The sequence below is a fragment of the Mesoplodon bidens genome (genome assembly GCF_964165515.1).
Source record: "Mesoplodon bidens genome assembly, chromosome: 4".
Classification (NCBI taxonomy): Eukaryota; Metazoa; Chordata; class Mammalia; order Artiodactyla; family Ziphiidae; genus Mesoplodon; species Mesoplodon bidens.
The window spans coordinates 153380122-153404576 of record NC_138160.1 but is presented as its reverse complement, the minus strand read 5'-3'; the positions used below and the strand labels follow the sequence as shown (position 1 = coordinate 153404576).

The 24455-nt window shown below is 38.6% G+C and overlaps 1 protein-coding gene across 6 annotated transcripts in view; it reads right to left on the bottom strand.

The window, feature by feature from the left end:
- NSD1 (nuclear receptor binding SET domain protein 1) overlaps positions 1-24455 on the bottom strand; it is a 126795-nt gene that overhangs the window by 12733 nt on the left and 89607 nt on the right. For all 6 annotated transcript variants that reach the window (XM_081230764.1, XM_081230766.1, XM_081230765.1 and 3 more), the window contains 6 exons: positions 19176-19376; positions 16840-17019; positions 9542-9698; positions 8001-8206; positions 4989-5101; positions 432-701 (listed from right to left, as the gene is read on the bottom strand). In XM_081230764.1, coding sequence (XP_081086890.1) covers positions 432-701; positions 4989-5101; positions 8001-8206; positions 9542-9698; positions 16840-17019; positions 19176-19376 — 1127 coding nt within the window. The remainder of the gene's footprint in view (positions 1-431; positions 702-4988; positions 5102-8000; positions 8207-9541; positions 9699-16839; positions 17020-19175; positions 19377-24455) is intronic.

Below are 24455 nucleotides of genomic sequence, written 5' to 3'. Positions count from 1 at the left end.
AAGACCTAATCCTCTTCTCCTTCATGTTCCATGAACCCAAACCTATTTTTCTCTCAGTAAAAATAGATTTTATTTGTTGGTGATTAACATCTCTGTATTATGCTCTCATTATCCTCTCTCTCTTAACTACAAGTTCCAGGATTTCCACAAACGAGCAAACAAGGCCACAGTATCTCTATGAATTTCCCTCATTTTTTTCATCCTCATACATAGTGAACATGACCAATACTTGAACTTTAGAAATAAAGGAGACCATCTATTCTCAAGCCTCTAATTTATGGAAGGATTGGCAAGACATATAATAAGGTTAATCCTCACACTATATTATTTTCCTCCATGATCAATTTTCTCATATTCATCAAGAATAATTACTCATATTAAGCAACTGCTTAAAGAAAAAAAATCTGAAAATTAAGAATAGGTTTCTTCACCTTTTTGATATCTGTTTTTGTCCGGAGACCCCAGCCCCTCTGTAATGTGCGAAAAATTTCAACCTCTGGATACTGGCGCTTAGTAAAGCACTGGTTTTGGCAGCGCCCTCCAGCAGGACATACTGTGGGGTGACACTCATAGAGCAGCATGCGGTTGATGCACTCGGAGTCTATCCCACAGGGGTTCTCATCAGTAGCTTTACAGTTGCAACGGGGAATTTCAGACAAGTCTGCAGTGAAGATCTGTACCCTGCCAATAGGACGGTTCACCTGGAGTAGAAACACATACTATAGTATAGCAGGCAAGTCAACACAAGACAATTTAGGATCTATGAAAGGCCGATTGCTTTCCTTTAAAGTCAGGTGCCACATTTTACGTGAGTTTGAATTATCAAGATTTAGCAGGATTATTCACAATAGCTAAAATGTGGCAACAACACAAGTGTCCACCGACGAATGAATAAGCAAAATGTGGTAAAAATAATGGAATCTCATTCAGCCTAAAAAGGAAGGAAATTTTGACACACAATATACAACATGGATGAACCCGGAGGACATTATGTTAAATGAAATAAGCCAGTCAAAACAGACAAATACTGATTTTACTTAGATACAAAGAGACAGAAAGTAGAATAATAGTTGCCAGGGGCTGAGAGAAGGGGAAAATGGGAAGCTACTGTTTATTGGGGTATAGATTTCAGTTTTACAAAATGTAAAGAGTTCTAGAGATGGATGGTGGCAATGGTTGCAAAACGTTATGAATCCATTTAATACCACTGAACTGTATACTTAAATATGGTTAAGATCAAAAATTTTGTGTTATCTGTATTTTACCACAATTACAAAACTGGCGGAGGGCTTCCCTGGTGGCGCAGTGGTTGAGAGTCCGCCTGCCGATGCAGGGGACACGGGTTCGTGCCCCGGTCCGGGAGGATCCCACATGCCGCGGAGCGGCTGGGCCCGTGAGCCAGGGCCGCTGAGCCTGCGCGTCTGGAGCCTGTGCTCCGCAACGGGAGAGGCCACAACAGTGAGAGGCACGCGTACCGCAAAAAAAAAAAAAAAAAAAACCTGGAGGAAATAAAGATTTAGGCAATTTGACATAAAAATAAAGCCTCACTTGATATGCAAAATGTAAATACCACAAATTTTAAAAATTCATTTCTTAAAAAAATCATAATTTCAAGGCTGGTAAGCCAAGTAAATTGTAAAATGAGTTTCTGCTATTGCCACATGGTGGCGCCACTTTAGTTGCTACATTAAAAAAAAAAAATCACCATTCTCAACTGGTAAATATTTAACATGAAAAGGTCTCTGAGCAATCGGAGTCCTATTTGTGAAGATGTATTTTAATATTGACTATCATAACTTGAAATCTTTTTAATAGACTATAGCAATGTCACCCAGGCATTCATTTTTAGTGGTGCTAGTACTGAAAACCACCATGAAAATCCTGTGTGGTAAAACATAGAGGCCAAACAATTTCTGTGATTCTGAAGCCATTAGAATTTTCACAAATACTAACAACAATGTGGAGAAAAAAAAATAGATGTTCCACAACAGAGGTGCATTTGTGCACTGTAAGAATGGTCTCTCCTACTTGGGGAGGGAGGGAGAGGGGGAGGGAGAGAGGGAGACAGGCGGGGAGAGAGATGGGGAGGAGAAGGGGGGGAGGGAGGGAGTGTGCGGGGGGGCTGGGGAGTGGGAGTTTGGGGTTAGCAGATGCAAACTATTATATATAGAGTGGATAATAACAAGGTCCTACTGTATAGCACAGGGAACTGTATTCAATATCCTGTGATAAACCATAATTAAAAAGAATATATATATGTGTATAACTGACTCATTTTGCTGTATGGCAACATTGTAAATCAACTATACTTCAATAAAATAAAATAAAAAATGAGTCTCCCCTACTTGATATTATTTCAGTGGGAACAGTCAAACCACGTGTCTTCAAAAACCCATCCTATACATAAAATTTGACTCCTCAGGAATTGCATGATTTTGACAAGTCACTTTTACTTGCAAGACTGTTGTGGGGAATAATCTGTTTGTAGAAGTATACTGCCCTCAAACGTTCTCCAGAACAACTTAAAATGACGTTAGTCTCACTGCCAGATCTCTTCCCAGCTTCTTTAAAATACTGATAAATGGTATTAACTTGTTAATGGAGGAACACCCTCAACATATGCAACTGGAAGTCACAAACCTACTGAGTAAGGCAAATTCTAAGGCATCAACAAGGGCTGAGCTCAATCACCTGAGACTACAGGTCCTACATAAGGCATCTGAATATTCACCTCCGATTCAAGGTGAGTATCTTTACCTGACTGACACACCCCCATCCAAAAAAAGTTTCATCCTACTCCTTTTCTCTCTATAAAGGTATGTTTCAATCATTCCTCCTTGACATATGATCTAACCTGTTATTAATCCCAAATAAGTTTCTTGCCTAACACAACATAAAGCAAAAACAAAACCCCACACGTGGTTAAGTAAGAACAACGCAGATATGTAACTGTAGTATTTACACTTGCTCTAGATCAGGGATTGACAAACTTTTTCTGTAAGGGGCCAGATAGTAAATATTTTATGTTTTGCAAGCCACAGATCTCTGGTGCATGTTGCTCAACTCTGCCACTATAGCCCAAAAGCAGCAATAGACAATATGTGAATGAACAAGCATAGCTGTGTGTCAATAAAACTTTAATTATGGACACTAATATTTGAATTTTATAAAATCTTCATGTGTCAGGAAATAGTCTGTGAAAAGCAAATTTTCCCAACCATACATAGTAGGCCAGATTTGGCCCATGGACCATAGTTTGCCAACCCCTATTCTAAATCTTTTTCCTGGAAATACATTTTTGTTTTAAAGATGGAGGAAAGAAGTTGGTGTCTAAATTCTGTGATTAGATCATGTATGGGACGTTAGTTGGCTTCTCAATATACAGGTTCAATACGGTTGACGGGCTACTCTGAAGTGCCTAACTTCTGCTATGTGTGACATCTATGACTGTGGAAACAGAAATTACTTCCCCTTTTCTGAGGATGAACCACACCTCAGTGTTATGTCTCCATGCACAGTAACTCCATTTAACTCTCAGTTCTACCATCAGCATCCATTTAGACCCAATTTTAGGTTCTGTTTTGTTTTTTTCCCAACAGTTTTAACTATTTGTAAGGATTGATATTTTATATTTTATGACACTTTCTCAGAGGTCTTTCAAAAATCAAGAAGAAACTTTACTTATTAAAAAAACTCATTCTATACTGCAACTACTAGGCAGGTCCATTAGACTTTTATATCTTTATTATGGAGTTTTAGTGTTCTTACTTTTCCTATATCTCATAATTCTTTACTAATTCATCATCACTCTTTGTTACTCATCAATGATTGCCAACTATGCTAAAAAAGACAAAAATAATAAGTGGAATGACAGAATCATAAAAACATGATGCAACGGTGAAACAGTCACAGTTTAGTTTCTGCACTGCATTACCCAAAGTACTACATCATCTTTCCAGAAAGTATAAAAGACTGGAGATAACATCTTTCAGTCTATTTTTAGTAGGGTTGCTAGATTTAGCAAGTAAAAATCCAGGATACCCAACTGAATTTGAATTTCAGATAAAAAATCGTTTTTTAGTTTACGTATGTCCCATGGAATACTTGGGACATACATAAACACACTAGACTCTAAAAATTGATCTCTAAGTGAAAATCTCAGACTTCAGAAACAAAAAAAAAAAATCAATGAGTACACGAATAATGTTTCCCTAATGACAAAAAAAATATATATATGGTCCTTCCCATCCAGGAATGACATCATCACAAATATCTTGCAACAAGAACTTGGGCGATCTCATTTTGTTAATAGAGCTTATAGTATTCTTTCATGTGGTCTGATATTTGAGCACCAAAACTAACTTGATTAAAAGGTTTTTAAAAAAGAGGTTTCAGTAAATACTAAAGTTCCTAATAAGTTTTTTCCTCACTATTCCTTTATTTTTACTTCTGTAAAGTTTTTATAAAAATGACTTAACAGTATAAAAATATAAAGGGTCTACTGGACCCAGATGATAAATGATGACGACTGTTTTACCAGGTACACTAGCATCAGGTACACTTAACATGTATTCTTGTGACCTTGGGAATCCTAGTCATACTGGCCACCTAAAATATCTCTACTATCAGCCATTACAAGAAGACTTACCATGTGTATTATTCACACTATCTCAGGGCCATTTACCATTTTTTATCAAGGTTCTTTTTTCCCTTTCAAACCACAAGGTGTTGACTGTGAACTGAATCTATTCCAATCCACTTTATGAAAAGACTTTCGAAAGCAACAGGAACAACACTGCATCAACACACAACTAATTTTATAGAGTGCACACAATGTGCTAGAAATGGTGCTCTGGCAGTTTTTCTTATCTTCTTTCAAGCTCATACCTCTACCTAAAAGCAACTGTGCTTGTGCTTCCAGTTCTCCTCATGAACAGAGTGGGAAGCAGGCAAGCTATTACAGTGTCTCTCCTGAGGTCTTTTCTCACCTTTATATGTTTATAAGGCGGCGGCTTCTTGTCATTCTTTCGATCTTCCTGCAGCTGTCTTAGCTCTTTTTGGGCCTTTAACTCCTCAAACCTTGCTGCAGCTTCCTGAAGAGCTAAGAAAACATACAGCACAGTCACTTAATCTCTGGGTAGTATTACTTACTTCGCTTTTTCCCCCTTTTAAGTTGGAGAAAATTCATGTTTTAGACAAAAATCTAAGATATATATATGATTTCTATTTTCGAGTAAGTTACAGTCCCCAGAGTGTTCATATATGGCATTAAAATAAAACATAATCCATCATTAAATGGCACTATACAGACTACCAGTGTCAGAGGAAAACAGAAAACAAAAACATGGCTAAATAATTTGAAAAAGCCCACATATAACATCTCCTAACAACAACTAGACTGCATCTGCTCAGCGAAGTCACTGCCTTTAAGCCTTTTTCCTCAGTTCTGAGTTTTCTGCTTCCACAAATAATGTGCCTCCTAGGTGTCCAGGTAACATGCTGTGTTCCTTTGGAAGAAATTAAAATTTGAAGTTTTCCTTTCCTTCTTCCCTATTCTCTGGAGCACCTATCCTACTCTTCTCCTAAAGCTCATTGTGTAAATATCAGTTATTAGCCTAATACAAAGATAGATCTTTACAGCTAATCTGCATTCAAGTCGTGAACTTTCATATGTTTAAAAGATTGTAGTGTTTGAAAAAATCTTAATCTCATTCTTCTCCACTTAAAACAAAATTTTAATTCATTATTCTTGACTCAGGTTAAAAACTCTTTAAAGAATTCCAAATTTTCCCACTTTCCTCTCTGTAGTTTTCCCCAAGCTCTGCCAATTCTTTAAAGAAAATCTCCCCTCTAATCCACACCCCTTTCTCCATTTCCTTGTCACCATCTAGCAGACTTGATGTTGCCTGGAGTTGTTCATTCACCCTATTATTCAGCAGGTCCTACCTAGTTTATCTACTTAATGTCTATCTAGTACCCACCATCCTCTCGACTCCATGCGCTATTCTCTGTGACAGTCTCATTACCTCTGCCTGAAATTACTAAAACAGCCAGCTCGCTGACATTCCTGGCTACAACCTCTCACTTTCTATGGTCCTGACATGCCAGTCAGACTGAGATTTCTAAAACTCTGCTCTGACCATGTAACTTAGCCACCTTTTCAGTAAAACAGTCCAGTGTTCCCCCAACCCCGTGCTTAAACCACAGCAAATACTTGGAGGTCACTAACTCATCATGTTCGACTCAATGTGTGCTTTCACATAGGCTGTCTTTTTGTTACAACATTTAAGTTGTTAACTTCCTCACAGTCAGTGTAGGGGTTAAGAGTTTGGATTCTGGAGCCCAACTATACCAGAGTTTGAAACCTTCCTCTATCACTTACTGGCACTGGAACCTTGTGCAACAACTTTAACTTTTTTTTTTTTTTTTTTTTGGCCATGCCATGCAGCTTTCGGGATCTTAGTTTCCTGACTAGGGATTGAACCCGGGCCCCTGGCAGTGAAAGCACGGAGTCCTAACCACTGGACCACCAGGGAATTCCCCAAATTTAATTTTTATGTGCCTCAATTTCCTCATCTATAAGATAAAGATAATGGCATCTAACTTACAGGGTTGCTGCAAAGACTTAAAGCAGAAAACAAACTTTGAACGGGGCCTGGCAATCAACAAATGGTAACTGTTATTATAGTTCTTCTTCAAAGTATCACTTAAGAAAGAAGCCATCCATGACTTCCAAACTTTGATCCCCAGCACTGTTTTGCTTCCTCTTGGTCTGCTCCCACAGCACACCATGCACACTTCTGCCACAGCACTCTCAAAGAATGGCATTTTGACTACCGGTATCTGTGTCCAATTCCCCCACAAAACTGTGTGTTCCTTGACGGCAGAGGAATCCAGCCAGCCTAAGGTCAAGGTACAGAAAGAGCAGAATTGCAGAGCTTCAGCAGGCTCAGACTTGTGATATTGCCTACACTCCACTTTCGTCCCCAGCCTTGACGGTGGCCAGCTCTGTGCAAAGATGTTGGTCACTTGGTCCCTGACCATCTGAGACTATAAGACTCAAGACCCAAACTCCTGTAGTATTAGTACTGATAGTGCATATCTGTACAGAAAGCACACTGTCAACAGGTAAGTGAGGACCCCTGAAATAACATGAAGGAAACAAAACCTCTGTTGAACTTATTCCTTATGGACATTATTCTCATTCCCCATCCAGGAAGTTTCACTGCTTAAAATCCCCTCTTCACCTCACCATGCAAACAAAATCTTATACTTCAATGTCCAAATATATTCAAATAACAAGAGATACCTGTATTGCCTTTCAAAGGACAGCTAAAGGAAGAAGCTAATTATCATTGATGGGATACCAACTATATGCCCTCCAGGATGATTTTTGTACTATCTCATTGAATTCTCAAAGCAACCCTTACTCGTTATATAGGCAGAGAGAACGCTGTCAACCCCTCCTGGCCTCAAATACCCCCTCTCCTTCACTGCTAGGCCAGCTTACAAAAACCTCTTTGATTAGAACATTTATGCGCCTTTACCATCTTATGTTGCTCTATAATTCTGGGTGAATTTTATTTCTTCTCAACAAACTAAACAAACAAACACCTCCTTGGAACAAATGTGGTTCTGCTAGATATTCTAGCCCTTGCCTAGCAAACTGTTGTGTTTATTCTACACAACAGTTCCAAAGCTCTGGTACTTACCTGATGAGACGCTGACAAAACAGAATTGGTAAGATAAGGAACTTCCCTTAAGGAAATTCTAGTTAAGTAAAGGTTAGGTTCAAAACTAATGAACTACATGGGTCAACTTCTCTGCAAAATTCTGTAGCCAAATCCTGTAGCCACAGCCACATACTGCCCCTGAGGGCAGAACATAGTTGCTAACAGAGCATATAGGAATTCTAAAGCATACAATTCTAACAGAGAGCAGATACACGGGCAACAGAGGTCTTTGTTGGCCTGAGAAACAAAAAAGATAGATAAAGTTACCTTTTTTATATGTACCGTCCACTCCTTTGCCCATCTTATCCTTGCTGCTCACATCCCCCTCCATGTAGGGAAAGACTCGGGCCTGGTGAGTCCACAGATAGTCATTAGACCCAAAGAAGAGCACAGGGAACTCGCCCACATCATGTCTCATCTTGTCAATATTGGAAGGTACAGCTCGAGGATGGCAGATCTCAGCTGGCCACCACCTGGGAAAGGTGAAAAGAAGGAAGGAAACCTCTAGAAGGCTGCAAGGAACAAAAAAGAATCCTACTTTTGGGACAGGAATAAGGAAAAGTAATGTCTCTCTAACCCACATTAATGTCTGACCCAGGGCATTCTTACAATCTAACTAGAGAAGAAACAAGCAGTATGTGCTAAAAGGCTGAAGATGCCCACCCTCACGCACATGCTCAAATATATACACACACACTCCCTTAGACTGTTGTTCTACTTCAAGGAATCTATAAAATAAATAATTAGAGATATGAACAAAACTTTATGACTATAATGTCCATTGAAGTATTATCTGTAAGAATGAAAACCTGGAAAACTTTTAAATGTTCAACAGTAAGGGAACGACAGACGCTATACAATGAAATACAAATTGGCCTTTGAGAAGGAAACTACTACAATGACTTTTAGGCAATTTGGCATTAGCTATTAAAGCTGGAAACCCTGACCCTGCTATTCTATCCTGAGAATGGCCTAGAGAAGCTCCCATGTATGTACACCATGAAACACTGACAAAATATTGATAGTCCAAACGTGAACGTGAGAATGGATAAATAACTACACCACACTGTATGACTATATAAAGGAACACTGTAGAACAGTGAAGTATGAATGAGCTAGAGCACTGCACTAACCATAATAAATCTCAGGAGCGTAACAGTGAATGAAAAAAGCAAGCTGCAGGAAAATACAGCAACAATTCCTTTATACAAAGATCTAAAACATACAGAACAAAACACACATGTGGTAAACCTATATAACCAGGCAAAGAAATAAAAAACATAAAATGCAGTACAAGGTGCCAGTAAAGTACTATTTTTTTTAACTGGGAGGTATATACACAAGTGTTTCTTTAAAATCAAGCATGTTATAATATTTTTTGTACATTCCATATCCAATAAAAATAATTTTAAAAAGAAAAAGCAAGAAACAAAACTGGGTACAAACGATAAGGCTAATTAATTATGTTGAAGGTACATGTATTGGTGTGTCTGCAAGTAAATATGCCAAAATGTTAGCGATGTCTCTTCCTTGTTTGTGAGATTATGGGTTTGTTTTCATTCATAAAGTTCCTACAGAGGATATATATTATTCCTATAATTGCAAAACATAAAGCAAAGTCTTTTTCTTCTATAATGGATATTCCTGTAATTGCAAAACATAAAGCAAAGTTTTTTCTTCTATAATGGAAAATTAATGGGGGAGGGGATGAACCTTGTTTAATCAGACCATTTTTTAAAAAAAAGTTAAGCACAAGAAACAGAGGCTGGTAAAAGAACTAAGTGCCAGTCTCCTTCATGCTTACTTACCTGTATCGTCCAACTTTTACCCAGACAATTTCCCTGTAATGTGGCTTTTTGCCTGCCTTACAGTCATTGCAATACCAGTTTCCTTCAGGGATATCAATGTTCAGGCATTCACGATGAAAAGCAGCAGGGCAAGAATCACAGCACAGAAGGCTGCCTCCTGTGGGAATCAAAAAATCTGGCACTAGCATCACAAGGCTGCATATACGGACCCAGCTGAAACAGCTCTTGCTCAGCTCCAAACCAATTATTTATCTCCCAGCCAAGGGCTTAGGTAATTTAATTATTCAGAAAGACTTTTCTGCAAGAGTATTCCCTCTCCAATGTACTTGAACCACACCCCTGGGGGTTTGTCAGATTTTACCGTTATTGGCAAAATTAGGTCAGGGCAATGAGGGCAGAAGTAAACCTCTAAACATAAATGTATAAATATATATGTACACACACACACACCCCACACACTTCTTCCTCTTCATTAAGAGACAACACACTATAAAGAGAATATCAATGATACACAATACCAGAGTATAAAGAGCACAAGCTTTAACTGATGTCAGACTTGAGCTCTAAGATCATATGACTTTGGGGAATTCACTTTCTTTGCTGAGTTTTAATTTCTTCAGTGGTAAGGTATTTTCTACAACGAACAATAAATAATCACACCTGTTTGAGAACTAAATAAGCAAATAAATTGCCTAGTAGTGTCTGACACGTAAGTAGTCTCCACAAGGCCAGTTCCTTCCCTCTTTTTAAATTACATTTTAATCTTTTTTTCTTTGGCACTCTCACAACACCTAAGGGCCCTCTGCAGAATAACATTTATAAATGCATAAACATAATACACAAAAGAACACAGATTATATTAAAATGATCAGAATGTTAGAACAAGAGATGAGAGTTATCTATGTTTCCTTGTAATGCACAAATAAGAAGATGTAGCAGTAGTAATGACTGGAAACAAGACTTCAAGATATGTACAACAAAATTTACTGGTGACAAAAATCACAGGTACTAATGTTCTTTGTAGCCTAAACTTCCGTTAGGTATAAGATCTACCCTCTCCATCCAAGTTTTCGGATACCAGATTAATTACATATATTGCAGTGATGATGAATTTTCACTTCTTAAAAGATTTTTACCCAAAGTGCCTCAATTTACATATCTGAATCTGAAATCCTCATAGTTGCAGATAATAAAGAATTTCAGGTAAAGAGGTTTCACATTTAAGGAATACAATAAATGCCTTATTTATCTTATGCCAGAAATGAGCATGCTTCAAACATGCTACACTCAAGCACGTAATTCCAAGTTTCATCCTGAAGAGACAGTGAGGGATAAAGTCATAAGCAAGGTATATACGCATGTCCATCTTCTTGGTTTCACTGTGCTTCTCTTTCCTCATAAAAACCTACAAAACACTTAATTTTCTGACATCCCATCCTTAAACGATTTCTACCGTGCCTTTTCTTTTTCTCAATAATCGAGAGCAGGCTTAAAACAAGCTTTGCGGTGTTGGTTTAGTTGGGGACAGGGATGTGCTTTTGAGACCCAACTCCTGCTTCAACTACAGAAGCTCTCCTTTTACCTGTGTTGTACACTGGAGATTGTACACCTCAGATTCAGAGTGAGGTTTCATTTGGGAAGAAGGTCTGTTGCTACAAGTTCCAAGAACTTGTTTACTCAATACATATAACCTGCACTCTGTGCTGTCAAAGTCATATTTTGCTATTCTTGTGCATTTTGTGGATGAGGTAAACAATCTTCGCATGGGACATAGACTGACACAGAGTCACGTAAGTGACTGCCCCAATAATGGGATACCTTCTACAACATTCCTCTCTATGCTTAGTTATCTGCTGAGTCAAAATCTGATTAATAACAATTTGCCAACTACATGGCCTTGGTAGAAAAATCTTCCTTTTACTAAGCTGACATTCATGACAACTAGAAATATGTCATGTACAATAAGGCATTTGAATTAGGCCTTCAAAGAAGGCATGAAAAGAAATCTGGACAGAAGAATAACCAGTGAAGAACGGTCAATGGTGGCAAGCACAACAGTTTTGCAGGGAAGGACATAATGGGATGAGCTAAGGGAGAATATGAAGAAAGAAACTGACAGGATTAGTCTGGGTGATGAGTGGGAGGCAGGCAGGAGGGTCTGTCTGGTGGGAGTAAAGGAAACATATAGGAGAAAGACAGGAAGACGAAAGAGGGAAAACCACATGAACCATCATAAGAAACCAAAAGATGTAAAGGTGACATTTGGTAGAAGACAGTAAGAGAAAACAGAGTTTAAACATACTGTTGAATTCTAGGAACCGATTATTTTCAGTTTAGCGATTTACCATACTATTACCATAACACTCTGATAACCACCTTTGGTTTTCTCCTATACATGAACAAACAAATGTCCCAAGACTCTACTCTTTCCTTGTCTTCTAACAGCAGGATAATCCTAGATAGTGGGATCAACAGTTCTTAGGCTTTTTGGCCTCATGAACACTTTATAGTTTTGAAAAATAAGGAGATTCCCAGAGAGCTTTTGTTTTTATGGGCTAAAAATACTGATTAATTCATTTAAAAGTAACAATAAATCTATTATGTTAACATAAATCACATTTTTATGAATAACTATATTTTCCAAAATGAACATTTTTTAATAAGCTCAGTGTTTTACATTTTATCTTATTTTTGTTTTCTTTTAAACTGAAGTGTAGTTGATTTAGAGTATTTCAGGTGTACAGCAAAGTGATTCACTTATACATACACACACACACACACACACACACACACACGTATTCTTTTTCAGATTCTTTTCCATTACAGGTTATTACAAAATACTGAATATAGTTCCCTGGGATATACAGTAGGAGCTTGTTGTTTATCTATCTATTTCATATATGTGTACCTGTTAATCCAAAATTCCCAATTTATCCCTTCCCTCCCTTTCCCCTTTGGTAACCATAAGATTGTTTTCTATGTCTGTGAGTCTATTTCTGTTTTGTAAATAGGCTCATTTGTATCATTTTTTTAGACTCCCCATATTATTGATATCATATGATATTTGTCTTTCTCTGACTGACTGACTTCACTTAGTATGATAATCTATCTCTAGGTCTATCCATGTTGCTGCAAATGGCATTATTCATTCTTTTTTATGGCTGAGTAATATTCCATTGTGTGTGTGTGCGCATGCGTGTTTATACACACACACACACACACACATATACACACACCACATCTTCCTTCTCCATTCATCTGTCGATGGACACTTAATTTGCTTACATATCTTGGCTATTGTAAATAGTGCTATGAACACTGGGATGCATGTATCTTTTTGAATTAGAATTTTCATCTTTTTTGGACATGTGCCCAAGAGTGGGATTGCTGGATCATATGGTAACTTTATTTTTAGTTTTTTTTTTTTTTTTTTTTTTTTGCAGCGCGCGGGCCTCTCACTGTTGTGGCCTCTCCCGTTGCGGGGCACAGGGTCCGGACGCGCAGGCTCAGCAGCCATGGCTCAGGGGCCCAGCCGCTCCACGGCATGTGGGATCTTCCTGGACCGGGGCACGAACCCGTGTCCCCTGCATCGGCAGGCGGACTTTCAACCACTGCGCCACCAGGGAAGCCCTATTTTTAGTTTTTTTAAGGAACCTCCATACTATTCTCCATAGTGGCTGCACCAATTTACATTCCTACCAACAGTGTAGGAGGGTTCCCTTTTCTCCACACCCTCTTCAGCACTTGTTATTTGCAGACTTTTTGATGATGGCCATTCTGACCAGTGTCAGAGTGACCATCACATTTTTTTGCAAACATTTTTGCCAATATTTTTACTTAAATCTGTTGTAAAATGTTGTCTGGTTGATGTATATGAAGAAAATCTGGTCTCCCACAGATAAACAGGTGGAAAAAGGAGTATTTTAGTAACCTGTTCAATAACTACATATTCTTTGATACTATACACTAAAACTTCACAGGGTAAACCTTAGTTGCAGTGTCTAATCTGAAACTGTATCAATATACTATTGATATGTTACTAATAGTTACTAATGTAGCTATTACATTAAAATTCTTTAATCTGTCTTGCACTTTGAATGGATCTTTTACATATGCATGGTTTTTAACATCATGCATTGTTCATGTGGAAAATATTGGTTTGCCGAGTCTGGTAATCTTCCAAATGTTGATCTATTTCGTTATGTAATACTAAAATGTCACATTTATTAATATCCCCATGATTTCATCAGTAAATACTAGGAAGCAGTTAAGCTCAGGGTGGGTAGATGACAGTTTTCCAAAATTCTAATTTTCACTTAAGAACTCAAATTTTATCATTGGCAACAATTTGCCAGTTGTTTTTCCTTGAACTGACAGGCTCCTTTTTATCCATTTTCAAGAAATGTCTGACAAATATCCAAGTATGAAGAGCCATAGTTTTTTAGTAATTTTTAAAATTAATTTATTTTTATTGGAGTATAGTTGATTTACATTTTTAGTAATGTTTAAGACTAAAAATGGTATTCCATGAACAAGGCAGCCAGTTCAGATTGCAACTCAGTTGCATGAGTGCTTTAACTTAAGATAACCACCAGTATGCAACAGAACTGCTTTATGTATACTTCCCATTTTATCACACTGAATATTAAAACAATGTTCACATGACAGTTGAGATTTAATACATTTTACTTACTTTTTAAAATCGAGGACATTGTTATGTGAAATGTCCAAGTTTTTACTGCAAGTGTGTGGTGACACAGAATTCAATGACTGCTATTACTTGTACAGTTTAGAGCCATCACCTTGATTTGCATTAAGGTGTTGGAGTTTTACTATTGGCTTTGCACCATCTGTGCAAATGTCAACAAAGAAAAAAGGCAAGTAACATCTTGGTATTATTATGAAAAGAGTTATGATCTCATGGAGGCTCCTCAAAGGGTCTCTGGATCTTCTCCACTTCCCAAAGATTCATGGATCACATTCTGAGAGCCACTGCTGCAGCTACTAAGTTTTCTTGGGGGCTAAGTTTTCATTATGAGTATCCATTATTATGCCACAAGTTAGGACTGCCAACACAAAGGAACCTCTACTCTGAAAACATCTCATTCCACTATGGAATGAAAAACAGTCTAATGCTGAAACTGTTTCATCTCCCCATCTTCACAAAACATGTAAAATTTTTAAAGCCTACATTTCAGCCTCCCAGACGTCTATTTTCACTCTAAGAGCAGAATTATAGATGTTGTATTTAAATGCTATTAAATATCAAAATTGTCTTTAACTTTCTTCTAAACAAAAGACAGGTGGTATAATGATAAACAGGCAGCAGTGTTCACCAGTTTTATAAGGAACAGATATTATAAAAGCAAAAAAGAATGTATGATACAGGAGAATCACAAAGCTAACATATCTAAAACCAAAAACAGCATAGTACTTTGTGCACTAAAACATCCCTAAACATCCCTAACTACATCAAAATTCCACCCACATGATTGCACTTAATACTCTATTTTATTTATTCTATATTAGCATCATAGTTTGAGGATTACAACTATGCCCTGATGCAAACTCTAGTCATGTTACATAAATCTTAAGAGCAACAATAGCAACAACAACAAAAAAGTCCCGATTGACCATTTTCCATCATATAAAGGAGTCATAAAACTTCTTTTATGGCTTTAGCACTATTTAGTATATCCCAAATTCTCAAAAGGGATGCTAATTCAATTACACATGTTGACTCTTTTAAAATTAGTCCTTCAGAATGTTCATAACCAGCCAAATTTTCGTGAAATTGCATCACCAATAAGTAGATCTTAAAAAACAGAAAGGTTAAGGAAATTGTTTCCCCCAAATTACTAATCAACAAAATTTAGTCAATTGAAAAGGAAATGAAAAAACTGTATAAGAGAACTGGTGCCACCCTCAACACTAGAAAACAGGGGAGCAATGTCCACAAAAGTTTTGGAAAAAGAACAAGCAGTCTAAAATCTTATAGTAACCCAATGTGTGCTTCTAGAACAGAGGCAAATGAAGAACAGTCTCAAGCAGAGAAATGTAGGACCTGTGGGTGTTTCTCAGACGTTCAGCCAACCAAGAGAAAAATTTAAATAAGGAATTCAGAACTACAAGCACCACAGTAAATAGACTGGTGGAGTACTAAATCCTCCACTTAACAAAATAGCAAAAATCAGGCTGTGAGGAATGGAAAGGAAAGAAAATGTTTAAGAAGGATAATATTGACTTTGCTCTAAATTAGGAGAAGTATGTTTTAAGTAGGGGTTGGACAGGGGGGAGATACAGATGAAGACATAAAATTTATTTGTCCTCCACTGAAGACCTTGTAGGAACTATTATCCCTTACAGTGAGGAAATATTTAACAGAAGTTCATAAATTCTTTTACTTTCACCTTGTTTATTCCCTTTAAACTAATATAAAATTGATTTTAGAAAAACCACACACAATTACCTGATAACAGCATCTTCTAGACTTGTTCCTATCCAGATATCTACCCCTTCTATCTGCTTATATGCACATATGTCCGGAGTATTATCACTTAATATTAAGCAATGGTTTTTTCTGATGTAGGACTTGGGGTTATTTAGGGTTTTTAAAATTTCTTTCTTATTTTATTTTTTTACCTCCAGTTTATTTTTTACTTTTTTCCCCAGCTTTATTGAGATATAATTAATGTATAATATTGTATAAACTTAAAGTGTACAATATATATGTACTTGATATGTGTATATACTGTGAAGTAATCACCACAATAAGATTAGGTAACATATTCAACAACTCACATAGTTACAATTTTAAGGTGTGTGTGTGTGTGTGTGAGAGAGAGAGAGAGAGAGAGACAGAGAGAGAGAGAGAGAGAGAGGACTTAGAAGATCGACTCTCACAGCAACTTTCAAATATACAATACAGTATTGTTAACTACAGTCACCATGCTGTGTATTACCTCCCCCAAATTTATTCATCTTATAACTGGAAGTTTGTACCATTTGACCACATTCCCCCATTTTCTAAAAACAATTTTGTTTCCTTTCTCTTTTCTTTAAATTGCTTCAATTGTTTATCATTTTGTTAAAATTAAGTCATTATTCAAAATAACAAAAAAAAAATCCTCTCTATTGGGGAACAAAACCACTGTACTGTTATGTTATCAATAATTAAGGACATCACTTCCCAGTATTTCCTCTAATGGCAATGTGAAGAAAACTATACTTTTGTTTCATTTAAAATACTGCATTCATCTCTTTTTAGACTATTTATACATCAAGAAGTCATGTCTTACCTTCTGAGCATACAAAACACCAGCTAACATTAACATGCTCATGATTTCGGCAGCCACGTCTGGGGGTAAAGTGATTAGGGCAGATGATGCTATTGGATGCAAGGATCTTTGACCCAGCAGCCAGGCAAAAGTCATTGGCATGGTATGCCACTGGGCAGCGGACACAGCGCATCAGTCGACCTAAAAATAAGAGAAAAACCAGGGAGAGACAAAAGAAAAAGGGATTAAACATAAAAACGATGTGAGTTATTCAAGTTTATTTGCTAGCAGTGGGAAAATCCCACAAACAAATGGAAGCACTACTAGATCAAGAGACCTTAAACACCCAATTCCCTAAGAAAAGCTCAGATGGGAACTATATGATAAATGGCCTTAAGGAGTCCGATCCCACAACAGTAAGTGAGTCTACCTCAACAAGAATAAGCCCTATTTAAACCACTGTCCTGACTGGAAAATGGAATCAGCTGCAGACGAAACGGTGGGGGTGGGGGTGGGGGTTGGTGTGTGTATACAATCACATTTAAAGACCAGATGGGAGAAACACTAATGCTTGCTTTCCTTGGCTGGTACTCTGTGATTCTTAAAGCCTTTTAGGTGAATGAATGAACCTCTCTACCTCCACCCCGCCATGAGATATATCCTCTAACATACTTTACCAACTAAGAACCACTACCAAACCACCCCAGTGCTACCTATGATAGCAACTGAAAAGGAGAAGGCAGCTGATGGTTAAGCTGCAATTTTGATCAAGCATGTTACTGTACTTAAGACTGACAAGATCTATGGTGCCAGGAAATCATCTTACAGAAGATATCACCAGTCTGATTAAAAGAAAAGTCAACACTGCCACATTTTTCCTGCCCAATCTCCTTTGGGAGAAGTGGGCTCTTTGGGCACACAAGCATTTAATAGTAGAGATACAATATTTGGCTTTCAGAGAAATCAGTAAGAGACCCACTAGTACTGAGCAGAAAGAAATGATTGGGGCTTCCCTAGTGGCGCAGTGGTTAAGAATCCGCCTGCCAATGCAGGGGACACGAGGTCAAGCCTTGGTCCGGGAAGACCCCCCTTGCCGCAGAGCAACTAAGCCCGTGAGCCACAACTACTGAGCCTGCTCTCTAGAGCCCACGTGCCACAACTACTGAGCCTGCATGCCACAACTACTGAAGCCTGTGTGCGCCTAGAGCCTGTGCTCCGCAGTGAGAGAAGTCACCGCAATGAGAAGCCCACGCACCACAATGAAGAGCAGCGCCTGCTCGCCACAACTAGAGAAAGCCCACACACAGCAACAAAGACCCAACTCAGAAATAGATAGATAGATAGATAGACAGAATCCGCCTGCCAATGCAGGGGACACGGGTTCGAGCCCTGGTCCGGGAAGATCCCACATGCTGCGGAGCAACTAAGGCCCTGCGTGCAACTACTGAGCCTGCACTCGAGAGCCCGTGAGCCACAACTACTTAGCCCACGCGCCTACACCCCGTGTTCCACAAGAGGAGCCACTGCAATGAGAAGCCGGCGCACCGCAAGGAAGAGTAGCCCCCGCTCGCAGCAACTAGAGAAAGCCTGAACGCAGCGACGAAGACCCAACGCAGCCAAAAAAAAAAAAAAAAAAATCAATAAAATCAATAAATTTATTTAAAGAAAAAGAAAGAAATGATTGTTTTCCCACTGGGAATGGATTTAGAAACTTGAGTTTATCTGCACCCACATAATAGTTTTGGAAACCTCAGCTCTCAAGCTAACCATGAAGCAGGAAAAATTTTTCTGGATAGGAATTTCCATTTTAAAAAATAAAACAAATCAGCACAAAACAAAACCCTCATTTCTGCCCTATATGCATGTCTGAATGATATCACATCTGATAACCGTACATATAAAGGCCCACAGAAGAAGAATACACTTTATTCTGATGAAGGAAGACATCCAGCAGAGCAAAGTCCCTGGCGGTCCAGTGGTTAGGATGCTGTGCTTTCACTGCAGACGGTGCGGGTTCAATCCCTGTTTGGAGAACTAAGATCCCACAAGCCACATGGCGCGGCCCAGAACAGAACAAAACAAAACAAGATGTCCAGCAGAACACCTTTTCAAACTAAATGTCACATGAATTCCAAATACTTAAAACTACCACATAATGCCGGGGGTTCCATAAAGCACATATAAAAATGTGGTGACTGCTATATTTGTCCATTACTCTCTTATCTCTCACATAAAATGCTGGTACTCTGACAAAAGCGAGAGGCTTATGAAGAGATATGCCAGATAGCATCTGAAACATCCATTGCCAATGAGACCAAGGTTCTATAATTAGATTGGTCTACACAAGAAACCCATACCTTTAGATGCAGAAACACTGGCTGGATTAGCAGCATGGCAGGTTATACATATGTGGAGGGAACACCGGAAGCCCTTGTTCTGCAAGACAGTGGGTGGATATTTCTGGACACACTCTTCATGGTAAAACTTTCCACATAAGGGCAGAAGGCACCTTTTAACATCTTCCCCACTCTGCTTGCATACAAAACAGGTATGTATTCCTAGGAAACAGGAAGAAACAAATTAATACTAACTCAAGAATTCACTCAATGCTAAACCATTAGGTGAAAAGTTAGTGAGTACACAATTCTGCACCAAATTCCAACATGGGGTGGGGGTGGAGGGTGCCCACACCACAAAGCAATTCTCTGATACCAGCTGGTATCCTACAATTCAACTCAATTCTGACACTATCTACTTGGAGATAATATCAGATCCCACAGATTAAGTAAGGGTTCAGTCCTACAAGACTGCCTCCCACCCCAACCCTTACCAGTTCTAAGTCAAGGCTGTCATCTGTACTTCTGACCAACTGGCTATAAATCAGAGGTTGGGTTCAATTAACTTGCAAGAGTGGGTCACAGAACTCAGAGAAACACTTTACTTACTAGATCATCAGTTTACTAAAAAATGATGTAGTTCAGGAACAGCTAGTTAAAAGAAATGCATAGAGTAAGGCATGGGGAAAGGACTCAGAGCTTCCAGCGCCTCTCCAAGCACGACACTCTCCCCTAATCTCCATGTGTTCACCAACCCAGATGCTCTCCAAACACCATCCTTTTGGGTTTTAATGGAGGCCACATTACATAGGCATGATTGATTAAAACACTGGCAATTGAGAACTAATCCAACCTCCAGCACTCTCCCCTCCAAAAAGGTCAGGGGGAGATGGAACCCTGTAATCACATGGTTGGTTCTCCTGGCAACCAGCTCCCATCCTTAGCTAGTTCCAAAAGTCATCTCTCATTAACATAAAAAAAAGACATACATCTTTATAGCCCTCATCACTTAGGAAATTTCAAGGGTTTCAGGAGCTCTGTGCCAGAAACTGGACAAAGACCAAATACATATTTATTAAAAATCATAATATCATAGTGAAGAACATTATAATAGACTGATCAGGATGACAACACGAACCTACTGAACAATCTTAATATCACTATTAAGGGGGAAATTTAATACATGCTTGCTGATGTGATGCTATAGGAAGTACACATCCCCCACAAAGTATTCTTGCCAAAGGAAAATTGACTTGACCTGATCCAGCCTCTAGATCTAACTACAAGTTTCCAGGAAATACGGAGGACAGAGGAACAAGTTAAAGGGACACCTCAAGGATGCAATCAGCCAAATTTAGAATGTAGAAAACTTGGCAGACAAATGACCATTGTCTCAAGAAATAAAGAACATTAAAAAATTGGGTGAGGGGGGCTTCCCTGGTGGCGCAGTGGTTGAAAGTCCGCCTGCCAATGCAGGGGACATGGGTTCGTGCCCCGGTCCGGGAGGATCCCGCATGCCGTGGAGCGGCTGGGCCTGTGAGCCATGGCCGCTGAGCCTGCACATCCGGAGCCTGTGCTCCGCAACGGGAGAGGCCACAACAGTGAGAGGCCCGCGTACCGCAAAAAAAAAAAAAAAAATTGGGTGAGGGGTCCCTCAAATATGTGCAGTTATTGGGATCCAGCAATGAGGTTTGTTATGTAGGGGTGACAAGTAAGGTTTGATTTAGCACAGGCCCAGTAGGGAAACCACATTTGGATACTGAGCACTTAAAACGGCACTAGTCTAAATTGAGATGTGTAGTCAGCGTCAATACACGTTGGAGTTTGAAAATCTAGCACATAAAAAAGAATGTAAAAAATTTCAGTCATTTTCACATTAATTATATGCTGACATATTTTGAATATATTGGGTTAAATAAAACATATTTTTGTTGTAAAAAACAAAAATAATTGGGTGAGGGGAATAGTACTGTTGTAGATTAAGAGAAGTTTAAGAGATGAATTTTTTTATTAAAAAATACAATACAGGGACATTATTTGGATCTTGATTCAAAACACTATAAAACAATATATTTTGAGACAAAGTGGGAAAATTTGAAAGTGGGACTGGGTAGTTGATGACACATAGGAATCACTGTATACAATGGATATATATTTTTAAAGTGTTAAAAATATGCTAGTTACATATATTTTGGACTATATGAGTAAAATGAGGCAAGAAGTTGATAACTACTGAAGCTAAGTGATGAATATGTTGAGATTCTTTATACTGTTCTCTCTACTTCTGTATATGTCTGAGGATTTCTGTAATAAAAAGTTTAAGAGAAAAAAAAAATTCTACCTCTAGCTGGGAAGCAAAACAATGTAAGGGAAATAGCCCAGGCTTGAGAGACAGACAGACCTGAACACGAATCCTGCCTTTGGCACCTGCTGGAAATAGGAACACAGTAAAATAATCCACCTCATCTTTATAAACAGTGAGATCACCAACTAATAATAATTTTAGAAAAAAATTTAAAATAAGTATTTGAAAAGAAGCAATCTACTGCCTGATACTGAATAACTGGCAGCCAATACTTAACTGGAGTAGCCTAAATTATGGTGTGGTCATCCTACTATAGGAAAACGGGGTGACCCAGAAGAAATAGTAAACGACTCCTTTATTCTTAGTCTATACATCTTTACTAAAACTAGGGTAAAATTTTCTACCCTCAAAAATAATAACCTCTCTTTACCTCACATAACATATAAAACTTAATTCAATATAGATCACAGACCTAAATTTGAAACCTAAAATTAAAAAATTTTCAGAAGAAAACAAAATCCTCATGACATTGGGTTAAGCAAGATTTCTTAACCAAAGTCCATTAAAAAATTTGATAAACTAGACTTCATCAAAATAAAAAACTTCTGGGGCTTCCCTGGTGGCACAGTGGTTGAGAATCTGCCTGCTAATGCAGGAGACACGGGTTCGAGCCCTGGTCTGGGAGGATCCCACATGCTGCAGAGCAACTAGGCCCATGAGCCACAACTACTGAGCCTGCGTGTCTGGAGCCTGCGCTCCACAACAAGAGAGGCCGCGATAGTGAGAGGCCCGCGCACCGCGATGAAGAGTGGCTCCCCCGCTTGCCACAACTAGAGAAAGCCCTTGCACAGAAACGAAGACCCAACACAGCAAAAATAAATAATTAATAAACTCCTAAAAAAAAATTAAAAACTTCTGCTCTTCAAAAGATACCATTAAGAAAATTAGAAAACAAGTCACAGATTGGGAGAATAATTTGGAAAGTATATATCTGATAAAGGACTTGTAGCCAGAATACATATAAAGAACTCTTAAAACTCAACAGTAAGAAAACAACCCAGGACTTCCCTGGTGGTGCAGTGGTTAAGAAGGCGCCTGCCAATGCAGGGGACACGGGTTCCAGCACTGGCCCGGGAAGATCCCACATGCCACGGAGCAACTAAGCCCATGCACCAAAACTACTGAGCCTGCACTCTAGAGCCCGCAAGCCACAACTACTGAGGCCAGCGCGCCTAGAGCTTGTGCTCCACAAGAGAAAACACCACAATGAGAAGCCTGCACACTGCAATGAAGAGTGAGTAGCCCCCGCTCACCAACTAGAGAAAGCCCACGCACAGCAACGAAGACCCAACACAGCCATGAATAAATAAATAAATTTATAGGGGGAAAAAACCCCAAATTAAAAAAAAATTTTGAACACTCTTCCTCAAAGACAGAAAAATAAGCACATAAAAAGATGTGCAACATCATTCATCATTAGTGAAATGAACATTAAAACCACAATAAAATACCACTACACATCTGTCAGAATGGCTAAAATTAAAAAGACTGACAATACCGAATGTTGATGAAGATGTGGCAGAATTAACTCTCACACACTACTGATGGGAATATAAAATGGTACAAACACTTTGGATGTTCCTTAAAAAGTTAAGCCTACCATATGCAGCCATTCTGCTGTTAGATATTTACACAACAAAAAAGAAAGTGTATCCGTACAACAGATACACAGTGCTTTATTTATAATAGCCGAACCTGAGAACTATCCAAATGTACATCAATAGATGAGTGGATAAACAAACTTTTATATCCATACAATGGAATACCACTTGGCAATAAAAAGAATGAATTCTCAATACCTGTAACAATGTTGTTTAATCTCAAAGTAACTATGCTGAGTGATCATTTCAAAGGTGTGTGTACACAAACACACACCAAAACGTCATCAAAGTGTACACTTTGTGTAGTTTACTGTACATCAATTACACCTCAATAAAGCTGTTTTAAGAAAGAAAATGAATTACTGATACACACATCAACACAGATGAGTCTCAAAAACATTATGCTGAGCCAGACACAAACTCTAAAAAAAAGGTAAATCTAATGTGCTCTGAACAGAAAGCAGATCACTGTTTAACCTGAAATTCATGATGGGGGTGAAGGGGTGAGGTGCAAAAAAGACTGACTGGGTCTGATCACAAAGGAACTTTCTGGTGTGGGTGTATACATTTTATCGAAACCTATCAAAACATACATTAAAAGGGGTACATTTATAGTAAGTAAATTACACTTCAATTAAGTTGATTTTTTTAAAAAGTAGTTCTGCCTTAGATTAGCCTGGTTCAGAGAATACCACATCATAATAAAGATGAGGGCTTCCCTGGTGGCGCAGTGGTTGAGAGTCCGCCTGCCGATGCAGGGGACGCGGGTTCGTGCCCCGGTCCGGGAAGATCCCACATGCTGTGGAACGGCTCGGCCCGTGAGCCATGGCCGCTGAGCCTGCGCGTCCGGAGCCTGTGCTCTGCAATGGGAGAGGCCACAACAGTGAGAGGCCCGCGTACCGCAAAAAAATAAAAAATAATAAAAAAAATAAAGATGAGACTAGCAAAACTGGATCACTGGTACAAAAGGCAAGAAGATCTCTCTAAATGGTTATCATCAAAAAATCCACAAACAATAAATGCTGGAGAGGGTGTGGAGAGAAGGGAACCCTCCTACACTGTTGGTGGGAATGTAAATTGGTACAGCCACTATGGAGAACAATACGAAGGTTCCTCAAAAACTAAAACTAGAACCACCATATCATCCTACAATCCCACTCCTGGGCATATATATGGAGAAAACGTGGTCTGAAAGTATACATACACCCCAATCTTCACTGCAGCACTAGCAGTGATAGCCAAGACATGGAAGCATCCTAAATGTCCCTCAACAGAAGAATGGATAAAGAAGATGTGGTACATATATACAATGGAATATTACTCAGCCATTAAAAA